General features: G+C 41.1%; 1 protein-coding gene across 1 annotated transcript in view; it reads left to right on the plus strand.

Annotated features, from left to right (window-relative positions):
* Positions 1-22500, plus strand: part of unc13bb (unc-13 homolog Bb (C. elegans)) — a gene marked incomplete at both ends in the record, with an annotated part of 291089 nt that overhangs the window by 229622 nt on the left and 38967 nt on the right. The window contains 7 exon segments of the mRNA XM_084325041.1: positions 369-458; positions 876-1013; positions 1509-1639; positions 2529-2614; positions 8609-8735; positions 10949-11045; positions 17586-17729. Of these exon segments, the coding sequence (XP_084181167.1) occupies positions 369-458; positions 876-1013; positions 1509-1639; positions 2529-2614; positions 8609-8735; positions 10949-11045; positions 17586-17729 (813 nt within the window).

Raw genomic sequence — 22500 nt, forward strand, 5'->3', positions numbered from 1 at the left:
AATGTTAAATGGTATATGTGATGTGTTGTGATGTCACGTTTTGTATGATGCATGTTTTAAGCATCACATTCCCCCACCCCCCTACAAGGACCACAATGGAAATAAGCTCTGAGCTTTTTTGTGTTTCATCCTTGGCAGTATATCCTGACTGTGCTCTTCTGTCACATGTTTATTTTTATATTGTCAAATAAAGTCATTCATTCATTCATTCATTCATTCATTCATTCATTCATTCATTCATTCATTCATTCATTCATTCATTCATTCATTCATTCATACAGTGTAAGTACTCTATCTAACCACTGGCCTGTCTGTGTGGTGTGGTGTTTTGTGTCTGTATTGTGTGTGTGTTTGTGTCTGTGTGTCAGAACCACTTCCCAGCCAGCAGTAAGGAGCGCCTCCAGGACCTGAAGTCCACCGTGGACCTTCTCACCAGCATCACATTCTTCAGGATGAAGGTACTGGAGAGAACATGGCCTCAATCAGGTCCTCATGTGTGTGTGTTTTTTTTTAACCTTTATAAAACATTAAGAACAGGTTTCTTATTTACAATGTCTCCCTGCAGGATGCCTCTTTCCTGAACTGTCATCTGACCCAGTTTGTTGTTTTTATTCAGTTTAATTCTATTTGATTTATTATTTAACAATCAGGGTTTCTATCGATCAGGGTTTTTCTACTTTTACCAAATAAATATTTATCAGGGTATTACTACTGTTACTAGAGTACTATTCTATCAGGGTATTAATACTGTTACCAGAGTACTATTATACCAGGGTATTACTACTGTTACTAGAGTACTATTCTATCAGGGTATTTCAGCTCTTCTAAGCATGTACATGCTGCCCAGTGTGACTCTGTCTCCCCCTGCTGTCCAGGTCCAGGAACTGCAGTCTCCTCCCAGGGCCAGTCAGGTGGTCAGAGACTGTGTGAAGGCCTGTCTGAACTCCACCTACGACTACATCTTTAATAACTGTCACGAGCTGTACAGCCGCCAGTACCAGCCTCTCTATACTGTGAGTCTACACACACTAGCTAATATCATGAATAACCTCTTACTTTACTTAGTAGTTAGAGTATTACTTCTGGTGTGTATTATGGTTTTGTATTATATGTTATTGATTGTAGTATTATTTACTGTGTATCATAGCTTAGTAATATATTATATTGACTGTAGTCTTATTTACTGTGTATTATAGTCTAGATTACAGTATATTATATTGACTGTAGTATAATTTACTGTGTATTATAGTCTAGTATTACAGTATATTATATTGACTGTAGTATAATTTACTGTGTATTATAGTCTAGTATTACAGTATATTATATTGACTGTAGTATAATTTACTGTGTATTATAGTCTAGTATTACAGTATATTATATTGACTGTAGTATAATTTACTGTGTATTATAGTCTAGTATTACAGTATATTATATTGACTGTAGTATAATTTACTGTGTTTTATAGTGTAGAGTCATATTACGTGTGCTGTGTACTCCATGTGTTGCAGGTGAAGGAGGAGGTGCCTTTAGAGGAACAGGGCCCCAGCATCAGGAACCTGGACTTCTGGCCTAAACTCATCACTCTGATCGTCTCTATTATAGAAGAAGACAGGAACTCCTACAGCCCTGTTCTAAACCAGTTAGTTATACATATATATATACATATATATACACATATATACACTATACAGCCCTGTTCTAAACCAGTTAGTTATACATATATATATACACATATATACACATATATATACACTATACAGCCCTGTTCTAAACCAGTTAGTTATACATATATATATACATATATATACACTATACAGCCCTGTTCTAAACCAGTTAGTTATACATATATATATATATATATATATATATATATATATATATATATATATATATATATATATATATATATATATATATATACACATATATACACTATACAGCCCTGTTCTAAACCAGTTAGTTATACATATATATACATATATACACATATATACACTATACAGCCCTGTTCTAAACCAGTTAGTTATACATATATATATACACATATATACACTATACAGCCCTGTTCTAAACCAGTTAGTTATACATACATATATATACACATATATACACTATACAGCCCTGTTCTAAACCAGTTAGTTATACATATATATACACACACATATATACACACACATATATACACACACATATATACACTATACAGCCCTGTTTTAAACCAGTTCGTTATACATATATATACACATATATACACATATATACACTATACAGCCCTGTTCTAAACCAGAAGACAAAAACAGTGTAAAGGGATGCATGTCCTTTTAGCACTTAAAATCTGTATATGAATTTAATGTAGACATATTTGTAAAAAAATTCAATAAAACTGATTGGATCTTTAACTGATCGGAGACCTCCAGTCTCATATGAGCAGAAAATAAAGCAGAGTGTATGATATAATATAATATAATATATTACATTAGGATATAATATAATATATAATATAATATGAAACATTCTCTCCCGGCCAGGTTCCCTCAGGAGCTGAACGTGGGGAAGGTTTCTGCTGAGGTCATGTGGTCGCTGTTCGCTCAGGACATGAAGTATGCCATGGAGGGTGAGTCCTAAAGTAGTATACTATCAAGGGTGAGTCTGAGGCCTGATCACAATCTCCTTCCCTTGTCCCTACCCCTCAGTTAGGAGTGACCTTGACTTGGTAGTGGCACTTTAAAACGAAGGGGTCAGGGTTGAAATCTTTACCTAGGAAATGGGACACCCCTCTTTTTACATTTACATTTACATTTAGTCATTTAGCTGACGATTTTATCCAAAGCGACTTACACGTTCTGTACGACAAGTCATCAGGAAGGGCACAACTCAACTTTGTCATCGGTAGTAAAATGATGTAAAGGACTTACGTACTAAGTATCCGTGTATTTGTTTTTTGCAGGGCCTCGGACAGTACATATACCGATACGCCTTTGTATTTATTGTATTTATCAAACACGGCACTTTATTTACAGCGTATTTTGAGAGTAGTTACCTACAATATATTTGTTTTCATGTGAACTGAAATGTTGTGTTCAGCATTTCGCCGTATCTGACCGTTTAACTGACATTTAACCATCGTGTTCGCCATCAAAAGATACTTTAATACGTTATTTTTTTCTTTATTTGGAGCAGTGGAAATAGTTTGGAACACTGTGAGTGACGCGTGATTCAGTGCATTTCCTCAAAGGGAAACGTCCTCTTCGCTCTCACTTCTACCTCTCAGTTTCGAGTCGGCATCTGAAAACACTCCATTTGGGGGTCAATTGTAGGGTTAGATAACCACTTTGCCTTGATCCACTACACGCCACACTACGTGGTCTGATGGCAGGCTGCAGGGAGCTCTCCATGGTCCTGATTGACCTGATGACAGGCTGCAGGGAGCTCTCCGTGGTCCTGATTGACCTGATGACAGGCTGCAGGGAGCTCTCCGTGGTCCTGATTGACCTGATGGCAGGCTGCAGGGAGCTCTCCATGGTCCTGATTGACCTGATGGCAGGCTGCAGGGAGCTCTCCGTGGTCCTGATTGACCTGATGGCAGGCTGCAGGGAGCTCTCCATGGTCCTGATTGACTTGATGGCAGGCTGCAGTGAGATTTAACGCGAGCCCCCCCCCCCCCCCCCCCCCCCCCCCCCAAAAGGTTAAAAAAAATAAAAAATAAAAATAATTATATATATATATATATATATATATATTTTTTTTATTTTTATTTTTTTTCATACAGTCAACATATTCTTAAATAATAGCGCTGCCCGAGGCGGGGCATGATACAGTCAACATATAGCAAAAGAGAGAGCGAGAGAGAGCTCCCGTTCTACAGTCAATATACAGTGTACAGAGAGAGAGAGAGAGAGAGACACATTGGAAAGAAATTGAAATGCTATTTGGCCCTAAACAGAGAGTACACAGTGGCAGAATACCTGAGCACTGTGACTGAAGATCCTTGACTATACAGACTCAGCGAGCACAGCCTAGCCATCGAGAAAGGCCGCCATAGGCAGACTGTGTGTGTTAGAAAGAGAGAGAGAGAGAGAGAGAGAGAGCATGTGTGTTAGAGAGAGAGCATGTGTGTGTGTTAGAGAGAGAGCATGTATGAGAGATCAAAAAGGACAAAGATCAACACTTAAATCCAAAGAGAAGAGGGTCTATAGAGAAACCAAAGCAGCAAGGAGCCAATGGCCGACATCAGCTAAATAGGCTAGCCAGGTACTGTGACACACACAGCTTTGGCCAACGGCCCAACGCTACCCAAGCTACACAAACGACCAAGACATTCACACACAGCACATGTCGTATCTCCAAATGTTGTGAAGTAGCATATGTTTTGCCTGGAAAAAAACATCGTTATTAACAAAACATTCGGGAGGGGAAGGAAGGAAGAGTGGGGTAATGTCATGACATTTTCATTCATCTTACCTGCACCAAGGAACGCAGGGCGAAAGGCCGTAACACAGGTCTCCACGTTGACGAAAGGCCTCTCGCTGTCGGGACAAAAATAAGCTGCTGCCAGAGCCTTGTCATGGTGCAGGCCCGACTACATCTTCTGTCAAAGATGATGTCGTAGTCAGAGTGCCAGAACCCCCTGCTATTCTCACGGCTAATGTCAATGGTCGTAGCACAAGCTAACAGCTAACTCAAGGCTAACTGATAGCATCAAACGAACGTTCCCAGCCGAGCGCAGCCGGCAGTTAGCCAGTTAGCTGTTTAGCTTCGACGTTAACTGCCGGCTGCGCTCGGCTGGGAACGTTCGTTTGATGCTATCAGTTAGCCTTGAGTTAGCTGTTTAGCTTCGACGTTAACAGTTAGCTCAACCAGGCTATCGCTAACCATTAGCTAACGCAGAAGCAAGCTATGCGGCTACATACAGCCAGGTGCTGACACCAGGCACACACCGTTAGCTACTAGTAGTACTATTAGCTAGTCGACCAGTTTGGCTCCAGAGAGAGAGAGAGAGAGATAGGTCCACGGCGGGAATATAATAATAGTTGACTCACCATAACGCAGTATCAATGCGGCGCCAATGGTAAAGTTGGAAGGAGACTTTCTTGGCCCACGGTGTAATTTCTTCTGATCCATGCTGCTTTTGAAAAGACATCCACTGGCTCCTCTGAATAGCGCTGAATTAGATCATCCCTCTACCTCGTGTCGTGTGTCTTCTTCTTCTTCTTCTATTACGGCGGACGGGAGAAGAGACCGGAAACACTATCCTAAAATCTGTAGAGCAGCAAAGCCGCAGAAACCGGAAAACTGCAGTCTGCAGAGCCGCAGAGGCAGGAACAAGTCAGACACATTCTACAAACGTGTCTAATGTGAAATATATAAGCATATAAGCAAAACTAGATTTTAGGTCTGTGATGAAAAAGGGCCTCGCGGGAAGGGGGGCCTCGCAAAAAGAAAAAAAAAAAAAAAAAAAAAATTATTTTGCGAGGCCCCCCTTCCCGCGAGGCCCTGTGCGACCGCACTGCTCGCACATCCGTGTGTGTGGGCAGTGGCCATTGATTATGATCTTAACGTTTTCCAAAAGCTCAGTTTTAGCTCTCACCCGTCCACATGTATACAGGCAAAACTTTTTCCTACCTAAAAAAAGAAAAGGTTTAATACATCTCCACCCTAGAAGGCATTTTCGAAAATCTCTTTTCAGTGTAAAACTCTTAAGACTCTCATCAATACATCTGTTCATCCTTCATAAGTTTCCATTTATGTTGGAGCCTTGTTTGTCTTTTCATTCCTCTGCTCCACCCGCCTGTCCCCCAGCCCCTTTCACCTTCCCCTGCAGAGGACAGATATTCTATGGTGTAGTAAGGTCTTCAACCACACATAGACGAAAGTATTAATGTAGCTGTGCATTGTGTAATTAATAGACAAACACTGTGATTACATTCACATTAATATACCAATATTGTGTTGGTTTACTCGAGTATTCAAGTATTTAAAGGTAGAATCTGTAATGCCGTTGAACAGCGACCTCTGCAAACTGGGCTACTGCACTTAGTTTACTGGTCTGATGTGAGGGTTGGAGTTGAGTGGGGATACGAGGGTAGGGGTTGCTGCTGCTGGCCACACCTCAAGCTGTCCTAGCTACACTAGGGTGACCATATTTTGATTTCCAAAAAGAGGACATGCCCCCCCAGCCTCGAGATACTTAATGATACTCAGGCATGCATTGCTATGTTTTAATGACGCCGCGTGTGCGCGCTCCCACGCATGCGCATAGATGTTCCCTCGCATAGCACAGACTAAAGACTGATGCCTAATTGCCTCTACGAATGGAATGTAACACATTACATTCACAAGTTTTGTGTGAATGTATCTGAGAACGTATTTGAACACACCTAACGACCGGCCGTATTGTTATGCAAAGTAGTACTTAGCGAGTTGGCGCATCAGTCGAGTGCAGCGCATTCCTGTGTGCACATCTGTGCATGTGCGTGCGCATGCTCACAGACTGGTTGCACGGCGTGCAACCCCGTCCCATGAGCAACGCATGCCTGATGATACTCAACGTTTACTCAAAGATGCATTATTGTTTTAATATATTTAAAGTATGCCTCTTCTGTATGGATATACAATTATTATTTATATTATTTTACTGTATATAACACAACAATATCTCTCTATAACCAAAGACACACCAAACCAAAGTTACTCAACAATCAACATGCTTGATTATGCCTAGAATGATCTAACAAATCTCAATGGCACAATAATAACTTAAAAATCAACCTGTAACAAAATAATAGCTTTTCAAGTCTTACTGGACAAAAATAAATAACAAAATATATGAAATAATAAAAAATAGAAAACCCAGTTAACAAATATCTCTTTGTATCTTGTCAACATCTGTATCATCCTCTCAATGCCTGGGAACAATGACAGCCACATTGTCTTGCTGTGAGAAAGCATCCTTCTGTATTCAATGTCAACTAAATCACAGTACTCCTTCAGGCTCTCAGTGCGCACAGTGTAAATGTGGTAGTACTGGTAGATTTTGAACATGATATTCTCAAGGTCAACATCTATTGTGTCTGCCCCATGATGAACACAATTATTCAATATGTGTACTGGGCAACCCACACCGATCAGTGTTGTTCTGCAGCAACCTCTTCAAATTTGCAAACACATTATTTCCCCCTTCATCACGTCGGATTCCTCCAAGGTTTGTGTTGCAATTGTCGATGCTGGTTTCTGCTGTCTCATTTGGTGGATTTAACCTTGATACATTTTGTTTGCATGCCACCCCTCTTCCAGTCAAAGTACTGTATTATGATTGGGAATATTTTCACTGCTCTGTGGTTACTCCTGTGAGTCCTGTCTGTAGAAACACCACAGTACTGGATTTGATTTGAGTGCTTCATGTGCGACATCAATCGAGTGGGGCGCTATAACACATTGGCTTCGGATTTAGTGCGCGCACTACTGAACTTTTTGGCAGTGTCTGGAAATGCCTTTTTTAGCAAGGCACTTGTGCAATCCATAGATTGTGATGTTTCACAGTATGAAATGCAAACGCACCCTCCGCTGCATTTACCTTACAGCATCCTCTGTTTTCCCGGATTTAACAAAGAAGTCAAACTCTCAACTTGCACATGTCCATGTGCGCTTTAAGATCGCCTGCACCTTTATTGGAACCAACTATGTAGTATGGTTTCGTCGATATTCCAATGTACAGTTTTGCTTACAGTTGTACAGTTTCCCCCCCCGCGTAGTTGAGAGGTGAGCGTAGTTGTAGAGCCGCCCACAAAACCGTCACACACGCAACAGAGTACCGTAGTATTCTGTGCAATGCGCCAGTCAATTTAAGTATATGCAAACAGTCCGTGAAACCCGGACATTTTCATGAATTTATAAACCCCCCCCGGACGGCCCGGACAGGGCGTGAAAAGAGGACATGTCCGGGCAAAAGAGGACGTTTGGTCACCCTAAGCAGGGCCTAAGCTACACGTTAGCTGTGTTAGCTACACGTTAGCTGTGTTAGCTACACGTTAGCTACATCGTAGCTGTGTTAGCTACACGTTAGCTATGTTAGATGTCCTAGCTACACGTTAGCTACATCGTAGCTGTGTTAGCTGTGTGTCTGTGTTCGGTGTTAGATGACATGTCAGATGTAAAATATGTAAATCGAACAATTGAAGAATGTATTTTAATGAAACTTGAAGAAGAGAAAAAGAAAAAAAAATATTGGAGAGGGAGGACAACGACTGTAGCATCCACTTTCCTTTAGCTGGAATCAAACCAGCAACCTTCCGCTCACCAGCACCACCTGTGTGTCACCACCTAACAGCACGGCTCACTATAACATGTGGTTCCAGAGGCAGGGGGCGGTGCTTAACCCTTTCACTACCACACTACCAAATGGTTAACCCTTTCACTGCGACAATACAGAAGGTTAACCCTTTCACTGTCACACGACAAAGTGTTAACCCTTTCACTACCGCACTACAGAAGGTTAAACACTACACCATCTCTGGCCACCATCTGACCTGTGTGTGTGTGTGTGTGTGTGTGTGTGTGTGTGTGTGTGTGTGTGTGTGTGTGTGTGTGTGTGTGTGTGTGTGTTCCTCAGAGCATGAGAAGCAGAGGTTATGTAAGAGCGCTGACTACATGAACCTGCACTTCAAGGTGAAGTGGCTTCATAACGAGTTCATCAGGGAGCTGCCCGTGTTCAAGGACCTGGTCCCAGAGTACCCCTCGTGAGTACACACACACACACACACACACACACACACACACACACACACACACAGACAGACAGACAGACAGACAGACAGACAGACAGACAGACAGACAGACAGACAGACAGACAGACAGACAGACAGACAGACAGACAGACAGACAGACAGACAGACAGACAGACAGACAGACAGACAGACAGACAGACAGACAGACAGACATCCTCTTAGTTGAACACTTTAAGTACTTATAGAGATGTTTTCCCACTAAATCAGACAACTAAATATAACTTCCCAGGCACATATAATAAAATACACCAGGACCTGGATAGATGGTCGTCCCTTCCTAATTCGTTACAGGCCCGAGCATTCATAGTTAAAATGAACATACTGCCCAGGATACATGTTGTCAGCTCAATGCTCCGCCTGCCTCCTCCAATAGACCACTGGTGCAATACACAAACTATGATATCTAAATTTATTTGGAATAACAAACGCCCAAGAATCAAACGAACTACCGCTCGACGTAGGAAACAGGATGGGGGGGCTTGGCGATTCCCCGACTTTAAGTTATATTTCTCGTCCTTCTCGCTGAGACCCCTGATGAGCTGGTTTGACCCTGAAATTGCTGTGTCATGGCGCTCCTTAGAAGCAGCAGCGGTCTCACCACAAAGACTACAGGATGTACTATACTCCAATGCCCCTATATCAAAATGCCAATTACGATATGGACCGATCATATCCCACGTGATTCAAACATGGCGTAACGTACAGAGGTCTGTCAAATGTCCTTGGCACCTCGACTCTCCAATGTTTCTACTTGTTGGCCATCGACCTGTTAATATTCCTCAATGGAAGAGGAGAGGAGTTCATACTCTGGGGAATATATGATAAAAACGGCCTTCAAGCATTTCAGGACCTAAGAGATTTTGTATGCCCTCCCCGGCGTATCATTCTTCCTCTACTTGCAACTAAGGTCGGCGCTCGGGGCGCATGGGGTGCCGTGGGCTCAAGGATTTGTGTCCGATTTGTATACACTCTTAATCAAATCCACATATAAAAATGTATCTTTGGATACAGTCAGGCGAGGGGACATCCCAGAATTAGACCCTGAGTTTGACTGGGATGATATCTGGACTACTGTTACATTAGCCTCCCGCAACCCTAATCACCAGCAAATACATTTGAATTATATCCATAGATAGGACGTATCTCACACCCAGGAAGCTGTTTGCTATGGGACTGGTGACCGACTCTCGGTGCGCTCTCTGCTCTCTGGGGGCCACTGGCACTTATATGCACATGTTTTGGGACTGCCCGCCAGCAGCTTGTTTCTGGAAATCCATAACAACTAAACTTTCAGACATTATGTAACTTAACATTTGGGGGAGGAAATGTCTAACGTCTTTTGTGGTGTTTGTGATAATATAATTTGTTTTTATTTTTAGGTTCTGTATTTATTATTTGTGTTGTTCTACTGTCATGCTATTGTCATTATTGTTATTGTTGTTATTATTATTATTATTATGGTCTGGTGGTGTTCTGTTTATTATTATTATTATTATTATTATTATTATTATTATTATTATTATTATTATTATTATTATTATTATTATTATTATTATTATTATTATTATTATTATTATTATTATTATTATTATTATTGTATTATGTGTTATGTTTTGTTTTATCCATGTAAAAAGAGAAGAAAAAAAGTACTAGTACTACACTTTACTACACTAACTATTTAATTGTATTTATTTATTCTGTATATTAACCCTGTGTGATGTTCGCGTTTTTGTTACTTGGATTTTAAAACAATGAAGCCAAAATAATCCATGTAAAAATACTTAGGTGTTTAACTTTATCTCAATTACAAGTAATATAGACAGCATAATAATGGTTAATATACTAATTTACCCCTGCTAGATCACATCTGTCAATAAAAGTGTAGGTAGATAATAGATCTGTTAGATGATCTTCCTAGAGCTAGAGTAGGTAGATAATAGATATATTCTGTAGAGGATCTTCCTAGAGCTAGAGTAGGTAGATAATAGATATATTCTGTAGAGGATCTTCCTAGAGCTAGAGTAGGTAGATAATAGATATATTCTGTAGAGGATCTTCCTAGAGCTAGAGTAGGTAGATAATAGATATATTCTGTAGAGGATCTTCCTAGAGCTAGAGTAGGTAGATAATAGATATTTACAGCCTCTCTCTGTCTCTCTGATCAGGTGGTTCCTCCAGTTTGTCCTCCAGTGGTTGGATGAAAATGAAGACGTCTCCATGGAATTCATGAACGGAGCTCTGGAGAGAGACAAGAAGGATGGAGTAAGAAGCTACATCTGTCCTGTCTAAAGGAACTATAATACTACATCTGTCCTGTCTAAAGGAGCTATAATACTAGATCTGTCTAAAGGAACTATAATACTAGATCTGTCTAAAGGAACTATAATACTAGATCTGTCTAAATGAACTATAATACTAGATCTGTCTAAAGGAGCTATAATACTAGATCTGTCTAAAGGAGCTATAATACTAGATATGTTCTGTCTAAAGCAGACCTGGGCATTGTACGGCCCGTGATTCTGACCGGCCCGCGAAATATTACATGATAATAAAAAGAATAAAAATAAAATTCCAACAACTGAGGTAGGTAGATTACATTTTTTGAGACTAAAGTACAGAAAAAAGGTACCGTTGGGTACCGGTATCGATTCACAGGTACCGGTACCGTATCGGTTCAAATGTGAACGGTACCCATCCCTACTGAACACACAACTGCAGGGCAAGGGCATTTTTGCTCATGAAATGCATAGCCATGTGAAAGCCTTCATGACAAAGTTGCAATTAATTTCAAGGCAACTAGGCAGCAACAATCTCAAACACATGAAAACCCTGAAAGAAGTCAAACCATCAGCTGATCACCGGCACAGGTACTCATCCATGTTGGGAGCACTGCATGATGAATTTTCAAGGCGTTTTCAAGATTTCAAAAAGGTTGAGGATGAAATGCAGCTGGTTTCCTCTCTCTTTACCTGCAGTCTTGATAGTTGTTCAGCTTGAACTCATTGACCTGCAGTCTGATTCACTACTGAAAGAGCACTTTAAGTCAGCATCACTACTAGAGTTCTACTCTGCTCTCAAGGAGGAGAACTTTCCAAACATGAGGAGACATGCTCAGAAGATGTTGGTTCTCTTTGGATCCACCTACATATGTGAACAGACATTCTCAGTCATGACGTTTACCAAGTCCAGGTACAGATCCTCTCTCACTGATGAACATCTGGCAGCTGTGCTTTGCATCTCCACCTCAGACATGCAACCTGACTTTGATGGACTTGTTAAAGCTCAACAGAGACTGGATTTCTCACACTGAATGAAAAAAAAGAACTGAAGAACACTAAAATGTGGAAATATAACAAGTGAAATGGGACACTTGATCTTTTTTTGCATAGTTCTGAAAACATTAAATGTTTAATATAGGCATGTAAAGTAAAAAAGGCTACAAAACTGCGACACTTTTCTTTACACAGTTCAGTGACATGTCTTGTTTATTTTTGCTATAAGATGATGTGATGTCTTTAGAAAGCTAAGAAAATCCTTGTTTCAATAGTATATGAAACTCAAAATGCCCTTTGTTATTAATGTTTCACATTTTGTTTATCATTTTGGAAATAAATTCTATTTGAATAAATTATATTTTTGAAAGCTAACCTCACCTTTTAATTGCCAAATAATAACATACACTCTTACCAGGGGTCAAAACAATGCCATTTACTGCTTTTTATATAGAAATAAAATGTATATTATGCATAATTGAGTTTGGAATTTTGGCCCGGCCCTCCAACATATTTTCAGTTGCTCATTCGGCCCCCTGGGGAAAATAATTGCCCACCCCTGGTCTAAAGGAACTATAATACTAGATAATGTCCTGTCTAAAGGAACTATAATACTACATCTGTTCTGTCTAAAGGAACTATAATACTAGATATGTCCTGTCTAAAGGAACTATAATACTAGATCTGTTCTGTCTAAAGAAGCTATAATACTAGATCTGTTCTGTCTAAAGGAACTATAATACTAGATCTGTCTAAATGAACTATAATACTAGTTCTGTCTAAAGGAACTATAATACTAGATATGTCCTGTCTAAAGGAACTATAATACTAGATCTGTCTAAAGGAACTATAATACTAGATATGTTCTGTCTAAAGGAGCTATAATACTAGATATGTTCTGTCTAAAGGAACTATAATACTAGATATGTTCTGTCTAAAGGAGCTATAATACTAGATATGTCCTGTCTAAAGGAACTATAATACCAGATCTGTCCTGTCTAAAGGAACTATAATACTAGATCTGTCTAAAGGAGCTATAATACTAGATCTGTTCTGTCTAAAGGAACTAAATACTAGATATGTTCTGTCTAAAGGAACTATAATACTAGATATGTTCTGTCTAAAGGAACTATAATACTAGATCTGTTCTGTCTAAAGGAACTATAATACTACATCTGTTCTGTCTAAATGAACTAAAATACTAGATATGTCTAAAGGAACTATAATACTAGATATGTTCTGTCTAAAGGAACTATAATACTAAATATGTTCTGTCTAAAGGAACTATAATACTAAATATGTTCTGTCTAAAGGAGCTATAATACTAGATCTGTCTAAATGAACTATAATACTAGATCTGTCTAAAGGAACTATAATACTAGATATGTTCTGTCTAAAGGAACTATAATACTAGATATGTTCTGTCTAAAGGAACTATAATACTAGATCTGTTCTGTCTAAAGGAACTATAATACTAGATAATGTCCTGTCTAAAGGAACTATAATACTAGATTAGGGGTACAATTCCCTGACTGTATTGATAAGTATGGTATCATTAAACCACTACCGCTTTATGTACTTTAATTACTGGCCATACAGTACATGATATATAAATATGATGAACACTTCCCGCAATGAATCGGTTCCACACAAAGTGGTAATTAAGTATTTATTGCAGCAAAAGGTACATAATATACTTCTCTATTTTACTTTGGATGCGCTTATAAGGCAAAGGAATGTGCGTAGGCAAATCAATAATGAATGTCCATTCTCTGGTTACGCAGGAGGTAATTATACAACCTGAATCTTAGGGAATTATATCTATGGTACACTAGTAATATATAGCGGGAGATACTGGAAGGGTCCCCCCGGTTGTAAGCCAGCAGGGGTAGAGGATCTGTCGGTAGTAGAGAGTCTGGTCAACGATGACTAAGGAGACTCCAAGTACAGGAGACGGTGCAATAGTCTCTTGATCCACAGACGAATACAGCTGTTCTCCGTAGACTGTAGCTCCACAGTGAAGAAAGCTAGCCGGCCTCAGGCTCTCTGAGGCGCAGACTCGACGTGGCTCCTCACAGGGTAAATCCCACACATGTAGGCGTCGGCGATTCTCCGCTCCATAAATCACAGGACCAAAACAAATATAATCCAGCCGCAAAGGGCTATGTAGTCGTCGGGTAGATTAATCCAGTGTACATGTCCACACGGTTCTCGTCTAGGTCTCCTCGGGTGAAAGCGCCATGAAAGCAGCCCAGCCTGGATAAGCACTCTAGCTGGTACGAGGAAGCGTTGGTGATGCTGGTCACTGTAGAACTTTAGCCGCACGATACACTATACACAAATAGACTATTACTGACTTAATAGAAATATGTCGCACTCGACGGTATAGCGCCAAACTCTGACAATTCAGTTATTAATTCGCACGCGGTCTCAATGCTCTATTTGGGGCCAAACAGGCCATACTTCACCGCACGTTGTATCGTGGGTGAGGCTTCAACTTATTGGGTAACTCTACTTCTGTATTCACCTGCGCCATATTTATATGCACGGCGAACAATCTAGTGCCAACCTCATTTCTGTCTCGTATCCCTGGGCAAGGCCGGGCATGTACAGACATGTCCTGACGGTAGCTTTGAACTCGACTCTGGGGGTAAGACACTGGCGCTGGTGGCACGCCATCCAATAAGAGAACGAAATATTATGGTCTGTAGGCTACTAGGTTAAAGGGATATTCCGTGTATATGTACAAAGAATACACAAGGGATATCAAACGATATACAAATATTATGCAATATATATCAATCAATAAATACATATATTCGGTTTAATCTGACCCTTTGTAACACTAGATAATGTCCTGTCTAAAGGAACTATAATACTAGATCTGTCTAAAGGAACTATAATACTATATATGTCTAAAGGAACTATACTACTAGATATGTTCTGTCTAAAGGAACTATAATACTAAATATGTTCTGTCTAAAGGAAATATAATACTAGATATGTTCTGTCTAAAGGAGCTATAATACTAGATCTGTCCTGTCTAAAGGAACTATAATACTAGATATGTTCTGTCTAAAGGAGCTATAATACTAGATCTGTTCTGTCTAAAGGAACTATAATACTAGATAATGTCCTGTCTAAAGGAACTATAATACTAGATAATGTCCTGTCTAAAGGAACTATAATACTAGATAATGTTCTGTCTAAAGGAAATATAATACTAGATATGTTCTGTCTAAAGGAGCTATAATACTAGATCTGTCCTGTCTAAAGGAACTATAATACTAGATATGTCCTGTCTAAAGGAGCTATAATACTAGATATGTCCTGTCTAAAGGAACTATAATACTAGATATGTCCTGTCTAAAGGAACTATAATACTAGATATGTTCTGTCTAAAGGAGCTATAATACTAGATATGTCTAAAGGAACTATAATACTAGAGCTGTCCTGTCTAAAGGAACTATAATACTAGATATGTTCTGTCTAAAGGAGCTATACTACTAGATATGTCTAAAGGAACTATAATACTAGATCTGTCCTGTCTAAAGGAACTATAATACTAGATCTGTCTAAAGGAACTATAATACTAGATCTGTCTAAGGGAACTATAATACTAGATATGTTCTGTCTAAAGGAGCTATAATACTAGATATGTCCTGTCTAAAGGAACTATAATACTAGATATGTTCTGTCTAAAGGAACTATAATACTAGATCTGTTCTGTCTAAAGGAACTATAATACTAGATAATGTCCTGTCTAAAGGAACTATAATACTAGATATGTTCTGTCTAAAGGAACTATAATACTAGATAATGTCCTGTCTAAAGGAACTATAATACTAGATATGTCTAAAGGAACTATAATACTAGATCTGTCCTGTCTAAAGGAACTATAATACTAGATATGTTCTGTCTAAAGGAGCTATAATACTAGATATGTTCTGTCTAAAGGAACTATAATACTAGATATGTCCTGTCTAAAGGAACTATAATACTAGATATGTTCTGTCTAAAGGAACTATAATACTAGATATGTTCTGTCTAAAGGAACTATAATACTAGATATGTCCTGTCTAAAGGAACTATAATACTAGATATGTTCTGTCTAAAGGAACTATAATACTAGATATGTTCTGTCTAAAGGAACTATAATACTAGATATGTTCTGTCTAAAGGAACTATAATACTAGATATTTTCTGTCTAAAGGAGCTATAATACTAGATATGTTCTGTCTAAAGGAGCTATAATACTAGATATGTTCTGTCTAAAGGAACTATAATACTAGATAATGTCCTGTCTAAAGGAACTATAATACTAGATAATACTAATACTAGAGCTAGAGCATATGTGTGTAGGGTATTAGATAGCAGGTATTGGGGGTATATCCTGTATAAGACATTTAACTATATGGTGATTTCATTGGATGTGCACTGTTAATAATGCTTGTATATCTTATCGTGGAACTATAATACTAGATACTGTCCTGTCTAAAGGAGCTATAATACTAGAGCTGTCCTGTCTAAAGGAGCTATAATACTAGAGCTGTCCTGTCTAAAGGAACTATAATACTAGAGCTGTCCTGTCTAAAGGAACTATAATACTAGAGCTGTCCTGTCTAAAGGAACTATAATACTAGATACTGTCCTGTCTAAAGGAACTATAATACTAGATACTGTCCTGTCTAAAGGAACTATAATACTAGATACTGTCCTGTCTAAAGGAACTATAATACTAGATACTGTCCTGTCTAAAGGAACTATAATACTAGATACTGTCCTGTCTAAAGGAACTATAATACTAGATATGTTCTGTCTAAAGGAACTATAATACTAGAGCTGTCCTGTCTAAAGGAACTATAATACTAGAGCTGTCCTGTCTAAAGGAACTATAATACTAGATACTGTCCTGTCTAAAGGAACTATAATACTAGATAATGTCCTGTCTAAAGGAACTATAATACTAGATAATACTAATACTAGAGCTAGAGCATATGTGTGTAGGGTATTAGATAGCAGGTATTGGGGGTATATCCTGTATAAGACATTTAACTATATGGTGATTTCATTGGATGTGCACTGTTAATAATGCTTGTATATCTTATCGTGGAACTATAATACTAGATACTGTCCTGTCTAAAGGAGCTATAATACTAGAGCTGTCCTGTCTAAAGGAACTATAATACTAGAGCTGTCCTGTCTAAAGGAACTATAATACTAGAGCTGTCTAAAGGAACTATAATACTAGATAATGTCCTGTCTAAAGGAACTATAATACTAGATCTGTCTAAAGGAACTATAATACTAGATAATGTCCTGTCTAAAGGAGCTATAATACTAGATCTGTCTAAAGGAACTATAATACTAGATACTGTCCTGTCTACTAGATAGATCACAGTCTAGTTCTGTTGTTGTCAGTGTTGTAACTGACTAAGTAGGCTCACTGTTTTCCTCATCATGTATGATACAGTATATAGTATAGTACAGTATGTGTACCACCGGTAACACTGTTGTCCCCCCCTCACAGTTCCAGCAGACGTCTGAGCACGCTCTGTTCTCGTGCTCCGTGGTGGATATCTTCACGCAGCTCAACCAGAGCTTTGAGATCATCAAGAAACTCGAGTGTCCCGACCCCAGTGTCATAGCTCACTACAGCCGACGATTCTCCAAGGTAAGGCTCTCCATTGGCTAATTCTCCAAACAGCAGACGTAAACGATGCTGGAAGACATCATGTGATGTATAGCTCACTGTGATGGTTAAATAGCATGTGATATAGATCATTATGAAGGTTAAATATCATGTAATATGCAGGGTTCGCATAAGGTCCTTGAAGTGCTTAAAGTGTTAAAGTCCTTGAAATTCAAATCAACCATTCGCATTGAAAGTTTTGTTCGTCCATGATCAAAAAAAATCTGAATCAAGAAATTGAATTTTTTCATTTAAAGTGTAACTAATTGTCGGAAATTGGTTTTAAGATTTTTTCTTCTATAAAAACAGCATTTACAAGTGAATTGTATCCTTTTAATTGACCGCTCCTATTGACCGCTCCTACCAAGTGTCATGGAGAGGGACCCTGTCGGCCACCCGCCCCCTGCGGACGGGTGTCCCCCAGGGCTCGGTTTTAGGACCCCTTCTCTTCTCCCTCTACACTAAATCACTGGGTAACATTATCACGTCTCATGGCTTCTCCTACCATTGTTATGCCGACGATACTCAACTCTTCCTCTCCTTCCCTCCCTCAGATATCCACGTCTCTGTGCGGATCTCGGCCTGTCTGTCCGACATCTCAGCCTGGATGACGTCCAACCACCTCAAACTGAACCTAAGCAAAACAGAATTGCTCCACCTGCCGGCCAAATCCTCCCCCCTAACCGACCTTTCAATCACAGTCGAGAATGCAGCTGTGACTGCGTCCCCGACCGCCAAGAACCTTGGTGTTCTCCTCGACGACCAGTTGAACTTCTCTGCTCACATCGCAGCGACGACCAGAACCTGCCGATTCCTCCTGAGCAACGTCAGAAGGATACGCCCCTTCCTGACAAAAGAAGCCACCCAACTCCTCGTCCAATCAACAGTCATCTCCCGCCTCGACTACTGCAATGCACTGCTCGCTGGCCTCCCGGCCACTGCCACTAAGCCTCTTCAACTCATTCAGAACGCAGCGGCCCGCCTGATCTCAAACCTACCGAAGTCGGCCCATGTCACCCCACTTCTTAGGGACCTGCACTGGCTCCCCATTGCTGCACGAATCCGCTTCAAGGCCCTCGACCTAGCATACCGTGCGGCAAAGGGAACCGCTCCCGCCTACCTCCGGTCAATGGTCTCTAACTACACACCCTCAAGACCCCTACGCTCTGCATCTTCTGGCCGCCTCAGACCTACTCCTATCCAAGCTCCGGGAGGGTCATCAAAGAGAAGTCGCCTATTCTCAGTCCTTGCCCCACAATGGTGGAATGAACTACCCACCCCAGTTAGGACAGCCGAATCACGTCCAATCTTTCGCCGTCGACTAAAGACGCACTTCTTCAACCATTATCTGAATTAAAAAAAAAAAAAAAAAAAAAAAAAAAAAAATCTAACCCTAACTAACCGTACTGTCATGCACTTGTCCTAATAAACTAACCTACACTGTAGCACTCAACACTTTGATGAACATTGTTGCTCAGCTGATAGAGTTGTGCCCTTCCTGATGGCTTGTCGTACAGAACTTGTAAGTCGCTTTGGATAAAAGCGTCAGCTAAATGACTAAATGTAAATGTAAATGTAATTGCTCTTATTAAATGAAAAATAGTGCTTGGAAATGTACTTGAAAGTCCTTAGACCTTATTCTGCGATGTCTCTGGGGGCCCTGCACCACACTGTGATGTCTCTGGGGGCCCTGCACCACACTGTGATGGTCTGGGGGCCCTGCACCACACTGTGATGGTCTGGGGGCCCTGCACCACACTGTGATGTCTCTGGGGGCCCTGCACCACACTGTGATGTCTCTGGGGGCCCTGCACCACACTGTGATGGTCTGGGGGCCCTGCACCACACTGTGATGGTCTGGGGGCCCTGCACCACACTGTGATGTCTCTGGGGGCCCTGCACCACACTGTGATGGTCTGGGGGCCCTGCACCACACTGTGATGGTCTGGGGGCCCTGCACCACACTGTGATGGTCTGGGGGCCCTGCACCACACTGTGATGGTCTGGGGGCCCTGCACCACACTGTGATGGTCTGGGGGCCCTGCACCACACTGTGATGGTCATGTCTCTGGGGGCCCTGCACCACACTGTGATGGTCATGTCTCTGGGGGCCCTGCACCACACTGTCATGTCTCTGGGGGCCCTGCACCACACTGTGATGGTCATGTCTCTGGGGGCCCTGCACCACACTGTGATGGTCATGTCTCTGGGGGCCCTGCACCACACTGTGATGGTCATGTCTCTGGGGGCCCTGCACCACACTGTGATGGTCATGTCTCTGGGGGCCCTGCACCACACTGTGATGGTCATGTCTCTGGGGGCCCTGCACCACACTGTCATGTCTCTGGGGGCCCTGCACCACACTGTGATGTCTCTGGGGGCCCTGCACCACACTGTGATGTCTCTGGGGGCCCTGCACCACACTGTGATGGTCATGTCTCTGGGGGCCCTGATTGATTGATTGAAAACTTTATTAACAGATTGCAGAATGGGTACAATACAGTACAGCTCAATACACACAATTGTTAAGGGGATGCAGACCAGAGAAAGACTTTCGTCTTGTTTACACCAGGGTCCCCCATTTTCAATTCATCATAACATATATGACATACATGACATACAGATAGTCAGTACTGCTACATCTATACATTTATGACATACCAGATTTGCAAATACAGTACTGTTTGTGATACAGAAGGAGTCAAGAAAAGGGAGTATATACATTTGACGTAAAAACTGTACATTGGAGGAGGTTGGGTGGGGGGGGTTGGGTACACTGGGATATTGACAACCATACTGGGTAATTTACATTGGAGGTGGTTGGGGGGGGGGCACACTGTATAAACAAGCAAAACTGTACATTGAGGGGGGGGGGGGGGGGGAGACTCTGTACAAACAAACAAAATTGTACATTGGACTATTGACAAAACCATACTAGGTAAATGACTGTACATTGGAGGGGGTTGGGTTAGGATATTTACAGGGGCCAGTGTTGAATTGCAGTCTCCCGTAGGTGTCCCTTGAGAGAGGTTTTGAAAGTGGGTAGTGATCCACATTCCTTTACAGCTTTGGGTAGGGCGTTCCACATTGATGTGGCATAATTGCGAAACGTGTTTAGTCCCTTATTTGAGCCGAATCTGGGTTTAACATGATTTGTGGAGCTCCCTCTGGTGTTGTGATCGTGGTATTCACTGACCTTTGGGAAGTATTTTGCCATGTACATGGGTACCTTGGTCGTGTAGTGTATCTTGTAGACCAGGCCCATTGCAAGTTGCTGTACTCTGTCGTCTACTCTAAGCCATCCTAGGTTGTCAAAGTGGGCAGGGGTGAGGTGGGTTCTAGGAGTAAGGTCAAGCAGTAGTCTGACCAGTTTGTTTTGAGATGTTTGTAATTTTGTTTTTAGCGCCTTTGAGGTGCTTTGGTACCATGAGGTGCAAGCATAGTCGTAGTACCCTTGAATGAGTGCTCCTGCCAGAGTCTTCAGGGTGTTCTTGTTTACCAGAGAGGAGATCCGGTACAAGAATCGAGTTCGTTGGTTGACTTTTTTTATTACATTGGATGCCATTTTGTCACAGGAGAGATTAGCCTCTAGGAAGGAACCCAGGTAGGTAATTTCATCTTTCCTTGTGACAATATTGTCACCCACTGTAACTGAGAAGCCGTCGGTCTTGCTGAGTTTGTTATTTGAACCGAAGAGAATGGACTCTGTTTTGCCCATGTGTAATGATAGTTTGTTATCAGCGAGCCATATGCAGATTCTGCCTAGTTCCGAGCTGAGGGTTTTTTCAACCTGTAACTTGTTCTTGTCAGAGACCAGCAGGGCTGAGTCGTCCGCAAACAGGAACAAGTTGCAGTCACAAGCTGACGACATGTCATTTGCATAAATTAGGAACAGTAGCGGTCCTAGTATGCTTCCTTGTGGAACACCACAGCTCACTGTGAGAGGGGGGGATAGGGTACCGTTTACCTCCACCATCTGTTCCCTCCCCTCAAGGTAGGATTGCATCCAGCTCACTGATAGACTATCAAAACCAATTGCTTTTAGCTTGTCAATCAGAATGGAGTGATTGACCGTGTCAAAGGCCTTTTGTAGGTCCAGCATGACCATGCCGCAGTATTTGCCTGCGTCCACCTCTTGTTTGATGTGGTCATTCAAATAGAGAAGGCATGTGTCAGTGGAGTGGGATGTTCTGAAGCCAGATTGGAATTCGTAGATTAGATTTTTTTCCGCCAGGTACTTTTCGACCTGTTCGTAGACTATTTTTTCCATGACTTTCGAGATGGAGGTGAGAATAGAAACAGGGCGGTAGTTGCCTGGGTCTAATTTGCTGCCCTTTTTGTGCAGAGGGGTCACCCTAGCAATTTTGAAGTCCTTGGGGACGTGTCCCTGTTTTATGGAGAGGTTTATTATGTGTGTGATGACTGGGGTGATGGCGGCTGCTGAGTCTCTGAGGAATTTGGAGGGGATGTTGTCATGGCCAGTGGCCTTGTTAGGTTGGAGGGCGCTCAGTTTATTGAGTACCTCATCTGTTGTTACCATTTCCAGCTTGAAGTCGTCTTTGTGGACCCCTAGGTTTTTGTAGTAAGCTACTATGTGTTCTACCCCATAAAGCCCTGAGTGGGAGGGTAGTTTGTTTACCAGTGTTGTGGCTATGTTTGTGAAGAAGATGTTTAAGTAATTGGCTACATCCAGCTTGTCTGTGATGAGCGTGTTGTCTGTTTTTATGTTTATGTTTGAGAATCTGGTTTTAAG

This window comes from Notolepis coatsorum, assembly GCF_963971535.1.
Source record: "Notolepis coatsorum genome assembly, chromosome: 11".
Taxonomy (NCBI): domain Eukaryota; kingdom Metazoa; phylum Chordata; class Actinopteri; order Aulopiformes; family Paralepididae; genus Notolepis; species Notolepis coatsorum.